The 19,772-nt window shown below is 46.2% G+C and overlaps 1 protein-coding gene across 1 annotated transcript in view; it reads right to left on the reverse strand.

The window, feature by feature from the left end:
- The window catches only part of COL26A1 (collagen type XXVI alpha 1 chain), a 157,696-nt gene that overhangs the window by 132,562 nt on the left and 5,362 nt on the right, over window positions 1–19,772 (reverse strand). The window contains exon 2 of the mRNA XM_071575250.1: window positions 4,477–4,599. Within this exon, the coding sequence (XP_071431351.1) occupies window positions 4,477–4,599 (123 nt within the window). The remainder of the gene's footprint in view (window positions 1–4,476; window positions 4,600–19,772) is intronic.

Here is a 19,772-nt window from a genome sequence, read left to right on the forward strand (position 1 = left end):
AAAGTGGTGTTTAAAGCCAAGAGGTGACCACCAAGTACAGCAAAGAACAACAGGATAAAAACTCACACAGCCTTGATGAGAAAAAATTTTTTCTAGGATGGGCCAAGTAGAGGAGTCATGTTGGCAAAGGTGAGATGGGCATTACCACAGCAACAACCGTTTGAAGCAGCGAGTGTTTGCCTTCTGAAAGCTGTAGCAGAACATCATCTGCCAAGGCTGTTCATGCCATTCATTTCCCTCCTGAGACACTGTCTTACTGACTAGAGTCTTATAAAAATACTCTAATTAGAATTAGGCTGATTTTGGCCAAGTAGGGTATCACAAGAGGCTGCTTATTCTCAGAGTCACCACAGTAAGACAAGAGCAGCACTGCTCTCATCTTACAGGTGAGGAGGCATTGCTGGATCAGAGGCTCAGGAAGCAAGTACAGGTCTCAAAATTCTTGCCTGGTCTTCAAGGCCACCCTTCTCAGTGAGCATTGAGAAGTGCAATGCCCCAAGCAGGACAGGATTGAACCTCAGCCTGCAGCTGCTGCAACAAAGTCATTGCTCACAGGGGTTGTTGGGCTTTCCTGGACCTGCAGGCAGCCATCCAGGCAGCACAGACCCACAGATTAGGTTGCCATTGAAACATCAAGCTAGAAGCTTTCTCCCTTCCTCCAGACAGACAAATGGCATGTGAGTTTTAAGCACACCCTCAGGAGCTTCAGCCAGACTGCTGGAGAGCTGCCCATGCACTCCGTGGTGTGACAGAGCAGAGGTGCAGCCTGTGGGGTGTAGAAGCTGAAGCCTTCACTACACAAATGGAGGGAGTTCAAGAATAGATCTGCTGAGGGAAAGCCTCCAGCCAAGACAGCTCCAGAGCAGCTCAGCACCCAAGCTAAATAAAGAGTCTGGGGAGGAGAGCAAGAACAGAGCAGCTCATCCCATCCCTGCCAAGATGACGACACTCCTGCTCCAGAGGTTCCCCTGCCAGCTTCCCAAGAGCAAGTGAATGGACAGCAAGGACATCACACAGCCCAAGCTGCTGGGCTGGGATCTCACAGATCCTCCCTGTCAAAGGCTTGACCCCAAGCTGCAGATTGTGCAAGAAGGGAAAGAAACACAAGGAGTGAATGGGAGACAGGAAGCAGATTAAAGCCGTGTCTGGCCACGCCAATGTCTGCTCATGAGCAGAGCCCCTCGAACACAGAGCCCCTCTCAGCTGTCACCACCAGGCTGAGAGAGGCCTTTTTTGCTGGCTGACATCCCTTTTGCTAGTGAGCAGCCTGATAACGGGTGCTGGCAGGAGGAAAGCTCTCCCAGATATGGTTGACTCCCTTGCAAACAAGATGAAAACAGCTTGTTTCAAATCACAGCTGGGAGAAATGCTATAAAGCCAAAATAATGCCAGTGCATTGCTGACATTTTGCTTTGCTTACAGTCATACACTGTGCCCTCCCCTTTAATTCAAGCTCAGGCACCACAAATCTCACTGGAGAAGAATAGGAGAAGGCCAGAAGATCTTTAAGTTTATATTTTTAGCAAAAGAAAAGCAGATGTATTTATATGACCTAAACAAGCACAGGGATATAGAGAACATGAAGGTTTTTAGACACTACCAGACTCAGAGTAAGCCTGACCTTGCCTGAAGTCAAACTCCCAGAAAACCCCAGAGGAGGAGCTGGTACAGAGAAAGTAAGGAGGAAACAGGAACAAGTATGGTACCCAAGCTGGGTGTTCTGCTCTGCTCATGTTCTGCAGGGATTTGCAGAGCCCTGTCAAAGGAAATTGTGCAGCATTGTGACTGATAAAAGTTTACAAGCCCCTTCAAAGCCAGTTTCTTACCAGAAGAATAAGGAAAATAAGTATAACTTGCAAGGAACTGCACCAGCAAGTGAGGTGCTGAATAGAAGAGGCACTACCCTACCTTCTGACTTTGGGAACTGTCATTCTTGTCCTTGGGAGTTTTCATCTGAAAGCAGGAGATGAGGCTCACCTGAACCAGGAGAGGGATTGGTGTTTCCTAAAGACACAATATTCATTTTGGTGAAAGAGGAGGGAGGAAGTATTTTAAAATAAGGTAGTTTTAACTTCAGCTTGACTCTGAAAGCCAGTCCATGCTTCCCTATGGGCTGGCTACATCCTAGTGACAGGCTGCTGGGTAGGAGCAGGAAACAAGACCTCAACCCACAACATGACCCAGAGTAAGCAAATGTTGCCCACAGTAGTTACACATCTCAAGGTCCATCACTTTCAGCAGCTGTTTTCCAGTCTGTTCTCAAAGTCAGGTGCTCTGCTGAAAACAACCAACCACCTATAAAAGATGTCTGGGATGGGGAAAACTTATCCAGCAACCCCCACAACTCTCAGGAACTCAATGGCTTCAACTTGTTACTTGTTCCTGGGGCTCTCCCTCTCAGGCAGTGGCAGGAGGGGAATTATCAGGAACCTGCATTACCTCTTTGGATAACTGGGTGGGCTCCAGCATTGTCAGGAGCTTTCTGAAGGTCCTTGGGAAAGAGGTCCAGGGTCAAGAAGAATGCCATAGGATGTGAGATTAGAAGACAGACATTACAGGTTTTTCCTTGGAAGGATTCCATTTGCTTCACTTGCATTTCCTCCCAACTCAGAAGGAGCAGAGCATTCATGTCCTCCCATCTCTCCTGGCAGGTTTGTGATCATCCTCCAGCAATGCAGCTCCTGTTAGCTGAGCTTTCACCACCAGCTGAGGCCTTAAATACCAATAACCTCAGCTTCTTTCCATGATATTTTCACACAGAAAGAAAAATTGAGATGTCTGCTGCTGTTCTGTATTGTCTTCAAACAATTGGACTCAACAGGCAGACAAACCCAGCTATATTTGAAACTGAAAATGTTCCATGAACAACAATGTCCCAACAGCACACACTCCTCAAGTCTCAGGATTAATGTAAGGATCAATGTATAGGAGCAACTGCAGGAGCCCACAGAAAGAATTTCTACTAGTAACATGATCAATTGTTTGGTACTTATGAAACTACAGTTATGTTAACAAGGAAAATTAAGCAAGACTTTTGGCAAGTTTGGGAGACAAGGTGAAAGCTCACAAGTTCCTAGTGACAATTATGTGTGTAAAATGTCTGGGAAATTAAAAAGCTTCAACAGAAGTTTGGCCATGACAATGTAAAATATTAAGTGTTTCAACCACAGCCTTGCATAAAGACCAAAGAGACACCAAAGCAGATACATTACATGTGAAAGAGCTGAGACTGACCACTGGCCAAGAGGAAACTGGAGAACCAGCTGTGGTAACAGCCACATGCAAAATGTGAATTCCAGATGAAGTGTCACAAGACCAGATTGGGAGTGTCGATCTCAGGCTGCAGCTCAGTCACATCCTGGCCAGGTTATCAACCACAGGAGGAGCTCAAACAGTGCCCTGTGGGTGAATTGGGAACAATAACAATAAAATATCTGAGCTTTAAGAGCTCAGTTATGGCTTGTCTATGTGGGAATTAGTTTTAGAGGTTAGGTGCAAATGCAGAGCACAATGGCTTTTCTGCCCCAGTTCCCAGCTGGGTGGGTAACACTGCTCTGCTCTGAGGATGCTTTCACAGAAGGCAAAGCTCAGCTTTACTTGAAGGTGGTAGCTGGGGACAGCTACTTTACACTTGGTTTTTTAACTTCTTAAATGTATGTGGGTTCCGAGACTATAAATGACTAAAAGCCAAAGCAGGCTTTAAATGATACTGAGGTACAGGAAAATCTAAGGAAATTCCCCTCTGAAAACACAGGGCACATCACCTTTGTCCAATACCAGCTGTGGGGAATTTGATCCCAGCTTTCCAGGGTATGGGATCAATATTAGCCCTAAATCCTGAGTGTGAGGACTTGATACCACCAAGTCTCACAGAACAACTTATCCAGCATCCCTGCTAACCCTGTGCAGTCACACTGAACATTTATTGACTGTCATGTCTGACTAGCAGGCTCCTCTGTGGAGAAGCACAAACTGTTGGACACAGTTTGTCCTAATCCTGATGTCTTCAAGTTGAATTATCTGTCCCCAGGCTGAAATTTGTCACCTCTTGTAAACATAAGTGATGGCAGATAACTTGTACAACAGAAGTGCTTAATGAGAACAAGAACTTTGTGTTTCAAGCGTTGTGTAAGATTACATCAACCAAATAAATATGCATTAGGGAGATGAAGAATATATATAAGAGTTCATGTAAATTTTACTGTATAAAAAATAACTGTGTACTTCATTTGTGGAAACCTCTACTTTGCATAGAATAAACAATGTCTCCTTTCTAAACTAGAGGGTGTGTCTGTGTTTAGAGAGCTCCTAAATTCAGCAGCAATGCTACACTTACCTCCACACGTGGTTACTCTGCAGTTACGACCAGTGGCACCCCTTATTACATCCCCACAATCTCAACCCTCCCTGCAGCACTTCCCAACCGAATGGGAAGGGCAGGAGGATTTGGGCAGCACGAGACATGAAGGTTTTTACCTCACTAAGTTGGCACAGGGTCCTGGCCAGCGGCAGCTCTGGTACACCCTCTGGATCACCGTCTCCGAGCCGTTCTGCACCTGGCACGAGACCGTCCGTGTGACTGTGTAGTGACACCAGTGCCTGCAGGGACAAGGGACAGAGTCAGCCCCAGGGAAACAACGAGCTGGACCCAGGGACAGCAACACCAGACCAAGTATTTGGGGGTGGGGTTCTTTCTTCTGCCAGTCACAGCCAGGCTAACTTGCAGTCTTCGTTCCTCTCCCCACCCTCTCCCCCCAATAGCTGCTGAAAGATTCCCAGCCTCTGCCAACCCGAGCCACAAGAGATCCAGCAACGCCTCTTGTTGGTCCTCAGAGGGCAGAGTTTCACAGTGCATAATTTAGTTCTGCTACTTATCAGAAACAATAGGATTTCAGAAAAAAAAAAAAGAAAAGAAAGTCTTCCAAATCTCCTGATAATCAGTTCCCATTGTCCTGGTCCTAATTTATCCTGCTCATTATGGTATCCCTTCTCCAGCCTCCCACCATTCTGAACAACAGCAGAGTTAGAAAATTCTGCTCTCTGGTGTGGTGGAAGCTCATGGGCAGCAGGGCTTGAACCAGCTGGGTGCTGGACAAGTCCTGTGGCTGTCCTGGTGAGGTTACAGTCTGAAAGTGAACAAGGGAAAACCCAGGGGAGGGAAGGACAAGCATCTCAGGTCGTGTCACGAGAAAACAAGAGACAGACCTCCTCACTGCAAGGTGAGAGAGAAGGAGCTACAGAGTCAGACCGAGGAATCAGGACCTAGACCCCTCAGAGGCTTTATCTGGAAAAAAAAAAAAAAGGCTTTTAGGTTCCACTGACATGCTTGAGGGGTAAAAAAAGGACACTTTCATTTTTACTTTCATATTTGTCTAATACTGGTTCATGTTTTTTGTGAATGCCTTGGTATGGAATGTTTTGTGGTGCTTTGGTACCTCAGCATAGTTGTAATAGATTTGAGACCCACTTTCCTACTGATGGGAGTAAGAACTGAGTTCATTAGTGGGAAGTGGAGCCACCAGCCTGTGCTCCAAAACACACAGAGTTCTTATGTGAGCATTCCCTGCTGAAGCAGAGTCCTGGCTCCTCATCCCTCCCAAGGCAAGACCCCCAGTACATCTGATCCCTTCTCCAAGTACCACAGTGACTCCCTGGCCTTGCACACAGAAAACAAACTGCTTACACAGTGGAAATGCACCTGCACATCCCCTTCCCCAAACCAGCTCAATTTCCCCAGGATCTGCCATTTACAGCCTTTATTTTTTTTCCCCTGTTTGGATTCCCCTCCCATCTCTGCAGGAGCCCCTGCTCTCTGGGTAGCTCCCATTTCCATCAATAGGAGCACACATGCCAGAGGCTGAGCCAATACCACAGACCACAGCAGGGCCAGGGAGCTGCTCACTGACCCTTCAGCTGCAGCTGGCTGGGTATGTGGGGCACCCAGGCAGAGGGGGCTGTGGGCCCAGGGACACGAGCCCTGCAGCTTCTCCTGCTCACCATAAACCCCCTTGGGGTTCCTCATCAGTCACATCTGAGGTGATCCCAAGTGGGCAGGGAGGTCTTACAGAACCAGTTCTCAGATTTGTGGAGGATCTGTGGTGTATATACAGGGATCAGGCACCATGATACCCAAAAGTCTCTAATGACTCCTACAACATGGAACCAAAGAGCAAAACAGGGGGAAAGAGAAGGTTAATGAAGCTTCAGAGCACATGAAGTCATCAGATCCCTTAATGGGCTCAACACAACTTCCAGACAAAGTTTAGGGAGCAAAACCAGAAGCAAAGACAGGAGCTAAAGACTGGAAGTGTGACCATTCAAAGGAAAGTTTCCTCTTTCATTTCACATGCACACACAGTGAAATCAGCCACTTCATCTCTCCAAGCCTTACTCACAGGGTTTGTCCATGACAGGAACACAACTGACCAAGGATGCATTAGGATATACAGCTTGGAACTCACTGCAGATATAATAGCACAGTGATTATGACAAAGAGAGACAAAAGCACCCCAAGATTTCTCTTTGCAAGCCAAAAGTCAGCAAGAACAGTCTGCAAAATGCAAGCAGGCTTCAGACAATGTGACGAAAGGCCTCATCATGGCTTACAGAGATTATAAATGACCCTTTATATTATATACAGATGCTAGGAAGGAAGGTTTAGGACTTTCACTGGCACACATCCAGGATGGCAGAGAATATATTGCTGCTTATTCAAACAGAATATTCCAACCAAGGGAGTAAAGTGGTCCAAGCAGCAGCTCCTTGAGGGCTGGGTCTGTGGGATCTCATGTGTGCTCATCACCAGCATATTTAGCATGATGTCCCACCGTGTCTCATGGAATTGGTCCTCACTTACAGAGAAGATTCACTTGGGGCATTTCCCCCAACCCTTTCCAGAGGGACACCCTCCTCTCACAGCCTATTTAATTCTTGGAACACTTTCACAGGCAACAGAGGATCTGCAGACCATGGCCCACAAGCTACTGATTTAGACAGTTTCTCTCTGGGGCTGCAGAGCAAGATCTTGTGTCCTGATCACAGCTGAGGGGATATGGGTGTTGATGCCAGCAGATATCCAATTATAATTATTGTGTAGGTTCAGAATGTTACTGTGCACCTTTCAGCTAAATGGAACAATAAAATCAATAGTTTATTTCCATTTAGACATACTCTGAAAACTATTCAGGGCTTAAACACACTCCTTCCTCAGCAGATGCTAGGAGGGAGTTGCCTGCTCTCTGCTGACTCAGCAAGAGCCGTGATGGCTTCAGGCACTTGGACACTGGAGAAGACAAGAAATCCTCACCTCACAGGGCTCAGGCCAAGGGATCTCAAGGGGAAGCTGGACTTACACAGAGAGTTGGAGCTGCAGTTTGATTCTGATGCCAGAGAGGAAGCCCCATTTGCACCCCACTGACTTTCTGAACCTTCTGTGCCCCTCATCAGAAGTTTACTTGGATGCAGAATTCATCCCCTGGAGATTTTGGATGCCTGTACAGCCTCTCATCCAACAGTGAGAGGGGAAAGGGACTGCAGAGGGTGGAGAAGTGTAAGGTAACAGATACTCCAGCTAAAATACTGTAGGTTCCAGAAGAGTCATGTACTCACATATCAGAGTTCAAGTCCAAGTTAGATCAGAGCAATCATTTCACAGATGGGAAGGCACTGACAGCAAAGCTTCCTCCTCCTCCCCCTCCTCACCATCTGGATCTGCCCAGCCGTGGTCCCTGAGCCCACATACTCCAGGGATGTGTAAGGGATCCCTCCACCTATTCATCCACTGTGAATACTTAGAAATACTCACACTACAACACACAGAGCCATCCCCAAAAGGAGTATCTGCCTTTTTCCTAGTCCAAACTGCTGCATTCGACCCAAGCTTCTCTGTCTGCTGGGGGTCCCTGGAGGACATTTGAGGTGGTTTGCAAGAAAAAAGCCAACTGGCTGTAAGGAGTTTCATTTCACTGGAGAAGGGATTGCAAATCAAACAACACAAAAGCTCAAACCACCCAGACTTACCTGGCCAAGCCAGAAGGAAGAGAAGTATTTATGGGAGGGGGAGGAACAGTTATTATGCAGGACTGTTTCATCAGCACCTGTTGCATGTTTGGTCACAAACTGACCCTGCCCACTCTCAATAAATATCCCAGAAGTCTCAGTAAGGATGGCATTTCTGATGCTTGTGACTTGCCCTAAAGGTTTGTCCTGTGTAAACAACTGCACTGAATTATCTTTTTGTTTCCATAAGGATAACACACTGTGTGTTATACTTAGCAGAGATCAACATTTAGGGCACACAAAACAGTAGGAGTGTTTTGATAGCTAGATAGATTTCCCCAAGTTTCCTCATAACATTTTTCACTAGAGCTATCAATTTCCCTGCAATCTTAGAGAGGAATTTCAATAAAATCAGGAGGTCACTGACTTTCACTGGGAAAAAGTTGCCGTTCTGACTCAATGAAAGCAAACTGTGCCCTTTTCTCTGTATAAATAGTAGAGCATCCCATTTGCTTTGCCAGAGCAGCAATTCACACACTGTGTGCTGGAGCCCAGCATTAGGAGGGGTTAGTTACTTATGTATTCCCCTGAGACCACGAGCAGAAGTTGCCCTTTACATGCCCAGAACTCCAGATTCAAAGGCTGCCAGGATCTCTGGGGTATCTCATCCTGAACAATCCAGTTCTACAAAACTGTATTATTCTCTTCTTATTCCCACTCTGAATGTGCTTTGACTCTCTCTCATCAGGATCAAGTTTACCAGCTAATTCAGTTGGCTGTGACCAGGTTACCCCTTACTGCTGTGACCTGGCTAAAGAGGAAACAATCCCATCCCGTGTTCCTGGAAAGCTCAGATGAAAGCCAAGCTGGGTTTAAGTTTCTCCTGTTCTTGGCCCTATTCATGCTCTCCCCAGGTAACTGCGTTTTAGGATCAAGGCTGTCATCCAGCTCTTTGTCCAGCAAAGAGCCAGCTACAAAATTCAATTGTAACCAGCAGCCTCCACAATATTGGAATGTTCAGAGTTGATGGATTGATTCAGGCCTGTAGATTGATGGACCATTGCTCAGGAATCCATCAAAGACCACCTGGCAGAGGCAGGGGGGAGGCTGTACACAAGCTTATGACAGGAGGGCTCAGTTCAAAGCAGACTCTGCTCTTCTATTACAAAGTTTTAAGAGGTCTGCAAGTCAGAAGACATGACAAGCCACAGTAATCTTGTTGTCAATATTGATGTTTTACGCATGCCTTACTCCCACTGAGCACTTCAGAGTCACTAACAGAGGTTACCCTGACTCCTGTGAAAAAAAGGAGAAAAATCTTCGTAACAGCCCATTCATTTTGGGAAATGAATAAAACTGGGAGGCTGCTGGTGTTTCTGAAGCCAGACAGCAGCACCATTTGAAGCAGCAGAGAGCCAGAGGCACGAACAAGAACAAGACAAGTTCCAGGTCTCCCACTCCGCTGTGTTGGTCAGACAAAGATTGGAAGGAACTCCAGTCTCTGTGCACACACCACCATTCCACCCCCACAATAAGAGTCTGAACAAAGTGGCCATAAAAATAAGTTCTGGCTCACAGAGTAAGATGGGACAATTTATCTAGGAAGCTCCCAATAGCATAACCCTTCCCCAGGGGGGCAATACGTTCTGTGCTTAGTGCACTTCAGATACACATTTGCCAACAACAGTCTTAAGTTTTCCCACACAAAGTGGATTATCAGGGCCTGCTGGAGGGAGTTTAGTCCCAGAGGAATCTTTACCTTAGGAGGAAAACACAGTTCAGTCCACACAACAGCTTCAGTCTTCAGCAAGTTCTGCAGCCAAGCACATTTTACTGTGCTTTGCTTGCTTTGTTGTGTGCAGAGTTCACCCTTCAAACAGCATTATCTGGGGGCTGAGCTTTCTTCAATGCAAAGGACACTGCATGAGATTTTACCTTACCCTTCTGCAGCCACTGAGGTTACAGGGGTAAAGGGAAAAGCTCTCCCTACTGGAATTGGAAGCAAAATAACATGAAGCACAGCAACTCTTCTGCAGAGAAAGGAGGGAATCAGCTCCCCAGAACAACATTCAGCTTCTTCAGCCATGAGACCATTCCTCTTCTCTTCTCTTCCAAACCCCAACCCCATTCAAGAGGACTTTCCAACTGCTGCAGCTACTGCAGAAGGGGCCCTGAAGATGAGACCTCTCACCTATTACACACATTGACTCATTTGTACCACCCTGTACATCATCCCCAGTATAATGCAGGATGTAACAGAGGCAGAAACAAACACAGAAAACGCTGACCAGGCAGGTGGTATCAGAAATAAATTAATCCTGACCTCTGTGCCTACATGTCTGTTGTATGAGCATAAGGGGAAAGGGGTGAGGAGGCACAAGGATCATTTACCACCATAAAGTCCCTCTGATTTACACCCACTCCCCATCTCCTCTGACTGCTGGTGACACATTCCAACTGAAGCAAACAGTAAATATGGTTGACCTGAACCATAATTGTCTTCATCATGAAAATGAAAGAAGTTAGTCCATGACTGAGTGCTCAGAAATAAAAGGGAGGTTCCCTCCTTTGAAGTGCTTTGCTTTTACAGACATTCTGCCATGCACTGAAATCTTTTGCTGTTCCTCCTGACTCCTGAGCTGATCACCACCAATGAGAAGACAGTAGTTTCCAGCATTCCCAGGGGGAGGAAAGAGGAAAGGTACAAAAATATCCATGGAATCTATCTCTCTTAAATTAGACTGACTTGATGGAATCTGGCATTTGCTATCCATGCAGTGTGGAAATCAGGCCCAATTACAACCAAGTAAGTAACTTTTGCAACATAAAAGCTCCTTGAAAGCCTTTCAAAAGAAGAACCTGAGTCTAAACATTTTTTCACAGCTGGATAAGCTGGTTGTAGATTGGTCTAACACCTTCATACTGTGAATACATCCATAGTACTCGTTTGTTCATTCCTAAAAAGCCTGACCTTGAAAGGAGGGGTGGGATCACAGAAAAAAAATCCTTAAAACCTTGGTTGAAAGTAGAGAGCTGGGATTTGTTTAATCTGAAACAGATCCCTGTGTTCAAAGTCTGTGTTTGGCACTTGTCTGTGCCCTCCTCTGAGGATCTGATCCCTTAAGCTGAGGACAGGGATCCTGATCCTCATTCAAAGTACAAGACTAACTGATAAGAGTCAATACTTCCACATTTACAAAAATCCTTTCAGAATTAAACTCCAAGTTTGAAACAGCAAGAGGAGGAGTGGGATTGTAAGTGAAAGAATAGGACACCGACACACACCTGCTCATCCTCAAAGCCTTTGCAGAGAGAAAACCATTAAGAAAACTGGCACAAAGGGTCAGCAAAATCACACAACAGTATCCTGTGCTTTTCTAGTGCTCCTGTTGTGGCTCCAGCTCCTCCTCCACCACCCACAGTCAGTCCCCATTGCTGTCTTTATTTCCCCTTGCTACATTACACTGCAGCAAAACAACACTTTGCACAATTCAAGTCCTCCCAAATGGACAAACCCAGATCCTGCTGTTCCAGCATCTCCTTCCAATCCCACCCTTCTCCCTCCAGAGCCTCCATCAGCATGGACAGCCTGTCTGCAAGGATTGCACAGGGGCTGCTCCCAAACTTATTTGTTTGCTCATAGAGCTCTGTACAGGCAGCAGAACATGTTTGTGCTTCACACTGAGCCCTCTGGTGCCAAAGTCCCAGCACTTCCCAGCAGCAGTGAATGCCACCAACAGGAACACAGGCACTGGGCCCAAGAGAAACTGGTTTTCATTAGCATTACACCCACAAACTGCAGCAAGAACAAAAGGCAATGGCAAAAGGAGAGTGCTGAGCATATCAAAGAAAAAAATAAGATGGCACAATCAAGTCATTGTTTCCTATTAATGATGTGATGTTAATCTTCCCATGGGACAGGCATGTTTTGGGAGTTTCCTGGAGCTGGACAGAGGGGATATTGCTGTCACTAGAGACAGGTACACCCTTTCCATAGCTAAAAGGAAAAAATATACATTGAAGGAGTTCATGTAGACGACACATTGCTTTCTCCTTTTGTTTTTCAACACCCAAAGCAGTGAACCCCAAAAGGTAACCAAAACCAGATCAGAGCATCAGGTGTGTCAGAATGCAACCGGAATTACCTGCACAGACAGCTGTGTCAGCTACACTGGACCCAGGACTCTTCTAGCAACACACCTTCTACCTGCTCTCCCTCCTCGTTCCCTGTGGCCCATTACAACCATTTCATTCAGCCTTGCACTCTTCAATTTGATCAGCACCTTGTAAAGAGGTTTGTGGCTCTGGTACTTAAGGGAGCACACACCAGACACTTCTAAGATAGTTACCTATCCTGTAGTTGCCCATCATGCTGGGAACAGGGTTTCAGAGCTGAAAGGACCTCTCTTCCTGGAGGGAAGTTGCAGTAGGTGTGCAGGCTCAGCCTGTTCCAAGTGACTGCCAAAGAGCCAGACAACCTCACTGACACTGCCAAGGAAACAGCTTTTCCTCAAGTGCAAGAAAACCCTACAGCTTTCTAACGTTTCCTGTGCTGGAGGAGGTGATTAGAAACAATAATCCAGTCTAGACAAATCCATCTTCTTATTTTGCTTCGAGACCAACAATTCCTCTTTCTCCTTTTTAATTTGCCAGATTAGCCATTTATGTTCAGTGAGGCAACTGCAGGTCAGGTACACATCAGCCAGCATTTGCATTTGGCCTGAGACAAGACAGGAAGACTTTTGGGGACAGTTGTGCCCCACCAACACATCTGTACCTGAAGAGCCAAGCACTTTTCTCCAGTAACTGCTCTACTGATGTGTCAAGTTCAGGGATTCCCAAGATGGGCCACATGAGACCCAGCCTTGGAAAACTTCTCTGCCTGGGTATTCAAAGCGTTAATCAGTCTGAAAAACAAACCCCAAAGCCTGTGTGTTAATTTGCTATTTAAATTGAAAACTTTTTTATTCCATGTCTGCCATGTCTGGCACAAAGCTGTCCTGGGCGTTACTACAATAAAAAAATAATTTGGAAAATAATCCTATTGTTCCAGTCACACCCATGGGAGTTTCATGTGTAGGGAAGTAGGAACATCAGAACTGAGATCTGCTGTGTGATCTGAGAGCTGAGTTTGCCCTTTGTAACAGTCAGTTTTGAGTCAAGGGTAATATTGGGAGGGAGGTCAGAAACAGATAAGGCAGGAAGATGCATCAACAGCTTTAAACCCTCAAACCTCACCTTTAATGTAGTAAACAGGCAAGAGCCTCACAAACATGCCCACATCCATGGGTGGTAACCTTTCCTTCCCTTGCCTCTCAAGCCAGTCATTCCCAGCACCCATCTCAGTGAATTCCCCTAAAACGCTTCCCAGTTGCCAAATCAGAAGCCCTTCCAAAGTGCCTCCTCTGTAAAGCCTCATTCAAAACCCCCTGTGACTGAGCTTGGATGGGGTAGTTACAGGCACAGTAATCTGTACCAGCAACCCCCTTTTCACCTTCCTGCAGACTCCCAGTCCTACACTCTGCCCACTGCACCCACCCAGTGCCATAAGGGATAACTCCACAGCATGTGCTGTCCACCCCTCCCCTGCACACAGCACCCCAAACCCTTGCTAGAGAACATGGTGTTGCCTTACCAAGTTTTCAACTCACTTTTCAGCAGATTGTGTTTTAGTCACACTGCACTTTGATATCTGTCTATAGACAGACTGTAAAGAGACATCTAGAAACTAAGTGCTGCAGCTACCTGGTTTCAGTTGGAAAGGTTCTTCTGCTTTTAACCCAACTCCCTAAGCTTTCACTGGTTTTGGAAGCAGCCTCCATACCTCATTTCTAGCCAAGAACAATTATTTATATACTCCTTTTAAATCTTGCTGCAATCAAGTTTGTTCATTAGAAATAAAAAAAGCAAGCCTTTCTCTTGTGAATGGAACCACTAACACCTTCCTCTATTATTAAATATTCCTGACCAGTCTAAGAAGCTGCTTTAGTGCCTCAGTGCTTTGGAAGCTTCTATTTGGAAGGGAGATGGTCTTCAGGGAGGAGATCTATATTTTGGTATCCAGGTGGAAAATGGGTTTCATTTGGCCAAGTAGTAACAGCTGAAAAAAAACCCCTTCCATGGCTTGTGCATGCACAGTAGATTCCTTAGGAATGATAACACTGCCTTGAAACATTCCCGAGTAGACACGTGGGAAACTGGATGGGGAGGAGGCAGCACTGAGCAGGAGAGGGGACAGCAGGAGGTCTGAGATACAGGCATTTGGTCAGAAAAATTCCTGCCCTGTTTTGTGGGGAATTGCACAGCAAACTCCACCACACAGGGCAGGTTGTGGAGGGGTTTGGTTGTTGAAGTTTGGAGGTACCTGCCAATGCAAAAGAGCAGGGCAACCCAACTGCTCCACCAGGGCAAGGGAGGCAAGTCCACAGCATCTTAGCTACCAGTTTGGTGGGGGTGCAAACTGATGCACACAAGTGATCCATCCTCCTAAAGCAAAGGCTTCACAGGCATCCCTCACTGTTCTGCTGGGAATGTCTGGAATTGTTGGTGAGAGGGGTCTCAGTCTGGGTGTGCAAAGGTGTGGCTGACACTGGATACACCAACATCCCATTTTAAACACACACTATTTGCTAAACCTTGGGGCAAATTCAAGGCAAAGCCATTACAGGGAGATTAACTTCCCCCCCCTTCTATTTACACAAAGTTCTTCAATCAGACAATGAAGAATCCCACCAACAATGCAGAAGATAAAAGGTTGACTAAAATAAGCAGTCAAGACCTGAATTTTATCAATAGGTGACAGTTATTTTGTATTTCTGGTATCTTTTTCATAGTCTGGGGAGAACAGCTTTCTGTTTTTAGTTATTGCAGGTAAACCAGCAAACCTGAGAATGCCACAGGGCTGCTCAGTAACAGCCTGTGTTAATTATTGCGCTGAGTGGGCACACAAACAGCCTTCACACACCACAGCTCAGAGCTGCTCATGTTTTCCCCCTCACACACACATGCAGAGTTTTCCCATACACCTTTCAGCACAGCTTGGAGAAAATGTTACATGCAGTGTCTCAAAGGATGGAGCCAAATTCAGCCACTCTAAATGTAAAAACAGCAGCTGCTGCTGCAACAACATAGAATATTCTGAGTTGGAAGGGACCCATCAGGATCAGAGTGTGACTCCTGGCCCTGCACAGACACCCCAACAATCCCACCATGTGGCTGAGAGCATTGGCCAAACGTCCTTGAGCTCTGGCAGCCTTGGGGCTGTGACCCCTGCCCTGGGGAGGCTGTTCAGTGCCCAACCACCTCTGGGTGAAAAGCTTTTTCCTGGTATCAAACCTTGCTTGAGCCATTTCTAAGGGAGTATACAGGGATGTCTATACAAGCACTGCAGAGCAGAATGTCAAATTAAAAGGCTGTGACAGACTCATTCAGGTACTTCTTGCAGCTAAAAAACTCTGGTATGAGTTTCTGTTGAAGTCACTCTCCTACATGACTCAAAAAGGTTCGTTGATCCTCAGAGCTTGGAGTAACAGAACAACTATCAAAGAGGCTCCTGTTGGTGCCAGGGTGCCCATGGGCAGCATTGGAACCACAAGCCTATGGGAAGCATCCAATTCCAGTCAAATGCTTGTGTGGGGTTTGGTGTTGGTCTTTGTTGGGAGTTTTTGGTGGTTAAAAAACCCCCAAAGAACACCCACACACCCCCCAGAGCTCAGAGATGTCCAGTATAAACCAGTCCCGTTTCCAGTTGCATTCAAGAGACAAGTTGTGATGATTCCTGCAATTTCTACATTCCCACTTCTCTCCCCTCTCTTCCCAGCCACTGCAGACACACAGCTTCACCCTGATCTTTCCAAAAGTTATCCAGTAACTTTTCCAATTGGTACCTGGGAGCTGAAAGTTTACTTTCAGCAAAATTCAACAGTTATTTGCAGAAGTTACTTTGAAAACCTTCTAGTTCAGACACCAATAATGACTCGGCAAGGCCTGACGGACATAATTAGAGAGCTTGATTGTTTCAAAGGACATTACCCAAGAAAATCAGTACATTGCTGCAGCCCTTGCAATAAATTTCCAGTGGGTTTGGTTGCAGGTGTCCTGCAAGGGTTTTAGCAGACTTTTAATTCCACTGTCAGGCCCCAAGTATTCTCTGGTGCTTGGCAAAACAAGATCCTATTATTTCTGCTTGCAATGCACACTCATTCAAAGCTTATCCACAGGCTGACAGCCTAAGAATTCCCACCACTTTGTAATCCAACATTTTTGTATCATTTGTGATATACATTAGTGACTTCCAGTAACAGCTGCCTAAGAGACAGCATTTCACTGTGTGATAGTTTAAACCCTTTGGCTCAGTGCTGTTTCCTGAAATACACTGCAGGGAGACTGGAGCTTTTGCTGCAGGTTACGCTGATTTACAGCAGCATTAAGCCAAGCACTGGAACATCCTACAGAGCCCGTTTGCCTTTTTGCTCTCTGCTGTACGTCAGCTGGGAACAGGGAAGTCTTGCAGCAGTAGCACAATCCAGACCTGCCTTTGCTCCAAGGTGGGTGCTGTTGAGAAACACCAGCTCCCACAGGCATTTTTGCCCTGAGCCTGTCAGTCCAGGCTGCTTTTAAAGGTATGTCCCCCATTCAGACTCCCCAAACCCTTCACTAGCACTGGGGACAGGAGAACAGCCCAGTCTGTGCCATCACCCAGCCCTCTGCTGCTGGTCAGTCCAGCTCCCCCTGCACCTCCCTCTGTTCCACCTCAAACTAAACCCTTCTCTGCAAACCTTAGGCAAAGACTAACTCCTCAAGACTATCCAGGCTCAGAGAGGTGCAGGGAGCACAATGATCTCTATTCTGTAAGAGTGGAAGTTTATACAAGTGCCAAGTATTATCATTCATAGATTATAAACTTCTGCATGTATTCATATACAATACTTTGGATTTTGCAGCTTTCCCTCTAAGATATAACCACACCCTTATGAAATACTCCCCAGAGCCTTCCCTTACATGAAGGGAAATATTACTATTCCCATTTTATTTAGGGGAAAGAAAGAGAGAACTTGCAAATCTCAGCTCGCAGACTTTGTGCTGCTCTATAGAATGAATTTACATTAAGCATTTAAGGAAATAGTCCTTTTCTTGGGAAAGAGTGTGGAAAGCAAAGCCTTACGAATCAGCCAGCAAATAATTAAAAGCAACTAAATCCATATCACTTTAAGCTGCACACGAGAATGTGAACTCCTCAGATGGCAAATTCCTCTGCAGACCAGAAAAGCCAGGGTCACTTGCCCAGCTGGTCACTATTGTTCTGTCCAATAAAGTTCTGGCAGGAATGCATGTTTAACAAAATACAGAGATTAGGCATAGCAAAGAATGCAGCTCCCCCCTCAGTGTTTAGGTTAGCAGGGTTTGCCATGGTGAAATACTGAAGCTTAAGCATATCAGATTTTCTCTGTCCTGTACTGCCAGTGCCAGTGACAGACACAAGCTGACAGCTCAGCTCTCAGGAGCTCTGCCATTGTAGCTCTGAGTTCATTAAAAGCTCGCCTCAAAGCTACAGTGGCCACTAAATCAGGGTTTTCTTGGGGATGTAGAGACCACAACAAGAAGAGATCTCTGTACCTCCCATGCACCAGAAAATTTAAACCAAGTCAGAGACTGGAGGGACCAGATTTTGAGAACCTTGCAGCAAAGTAGCTCATCTTCCAATGTCTTAGGATAGCTTGGATTTCCAAAAGGAAACCTAGCACCAAAATGGCAATGATCTCCCTAACACCTGACACATTCTGGTTCTGAAGAGTCAAGAGCTCTTCAGTTTATGAGGAACACTAGACTAGAGTGATACAAAATTGTCCTGAGAACAAGCCACATGGATGATTTGAGAGACTCTCAGGGATCCTGCAGGAGCACAGCTTTCACCAAGGCAATGTTATGCACAAAGCAGCCCTGATACCTCACTGGGCCAAGAATGTCTCAGCTCAGAAAAAGTCATATTAAATGGATAGATACTTGAGACTCGTAAGTAGCTTTGCAATGGATATAGTCATTGCAGAAGTGAGTGCAAGAAGATTATAAATAGCCTGGATATACCTCAAAGTTAACAGGTTATATTCAGAGATGCCAAGGATTCCTAAATCCTCTGCAGGGGTACAAGAGCCCACACTGGGTGAAGTGTGGTTTGTAGGTTGGGAACATCTAAGACCCTGTTACCATGGCAGTCTCTCCTCTCTTCCTCCCTCCACAAAATGCTGAAATGTAACTTTCTATCAGAGACACATAGTAAAACTGGAGCAGGTACAGCTGAGATATGGATGTGCTGACAGGCAGATCTAGGTGTTTTCTTCCAGGAGAGCCTGTTTTAGTTATCCTAACACAGCAACAGAAGCCCTATTTTAGCTGGCATCACTTTCACTGCCACTGAAAATGCAAACAGCTCCAAGTTTGCACAAGATACAGTGATGAGATGAGCAGCCAGACAGCCCACACTGAGCAGGGTGGCAGAAACCAGACAGATTCTGTGGAAGCACAAGACAGGATCAGGCAAGAAGAAAGCCTGGAAGCTGAGAAACCCAAAGGAGGAGAAAGAGAGGTGGCACCAGATGAGAAAAATGTCTTTTTCTGTAGGGAAAAGGCAGGCAGAAACCTCCTTGAGTTAAAGTGTTAGATTCACATCGAGCAAGCTGTCACCCTCCGCTGCCTCAAAGGAGGATTTGCAAAAGCTCCCCGCGCTCTGCTGTGTTTACGGCAATAATGAGAGCCCGGGGGAAGGGGTTAGAAACATCTGAGTTTAATAAGGGCTGAGCAGCACAGAGCAAAAAAGAAATGCCTGCCCTTCCGTTCAGGGCTGCCACACCCGAGCAGGCACGGCCGCGCCAGGCAGGGGCAGCCCCAGCACGGAGACGTTATGTCATCATCCCCCAGCCCCTCTGCCCCCAGCCCTGCCCCAGCACAGGCAGCACTTCCAGCCAGGCTGAGGGCTCCCAGCACCACACTTAGGAACAACTAAATAAGCAAAGGCCTGTGGGGGAAAACCAGATGTTGACTGACCCACCGGGAACAAAACAAGTCGTGGACAAGAGGGGAAGTTTTTGTGCTGTGCTTTAAGTGAGCATTTCATCTTGCAGGGTCATCACAACAGGGCAAAAGGGGTATTTGGCTCATCTGGCACCGATGCTGCTGCCTGTTCTTAGACCTAGACAGCTCCAACAGGCACAGGGTAAGGAGCATCCTATTCCCGTTTCTTATACGGAACATACAAACAGAAATCTCAGTCCTCAGTCCTGCAACTTGCTGTGCCTCCTTCCTCAGTGTCAATCCCCAAAACCATCCTCACATTAAACAGGTATCTTTCATAAAACACCTTTGCCTACACAGCCTTCATGAGGCACTCTCTTTCCATGTGCTTGGCCTCTTCACTCCACTGAGAAGTGGAAAGCAGGAATCAAGAGTCTTGTCCATCTGCAGAGACAAACACAATTCCTCTCTAGAGCACACACACACAACAGGCGGGGGGACATCCAGAAGGAACAGAACTGGACCTGTTCTTAACTCTACAACTTGGTTACACAACCATATCCAGGGAATACTCCCCTGCCCCATGATTTCACTGCACTGGCATTTCTGAGATGCTCTGAGCAAACACATGCCTGTATCTAGCACAAATACTGCTCAGAACATCCCTTCCACCCAGTGCTGAGAGGCAGAAAAAGTGGAATTGATTAAAAAGACATCTGACTGCACAACCTTATGTCAGGATTGGACATGAATTGGGCATTCCTGTG

Source organism: Pithys albifrons, chromosome 21 (genome assembly GCF_047495875.1).
Source record: "Pithys albifrons albifrons isolate INPA30051 chromosome 21, PitAlb_v1, whole genome shotgun sequence".
Classification (NCBI taxonomy): domain Eukaryota; kingdom Metazoa; phylum Chordata; class Aves; order Passeriformes; family Thamnophilidae; genus Pithys; species Pithys albifrons.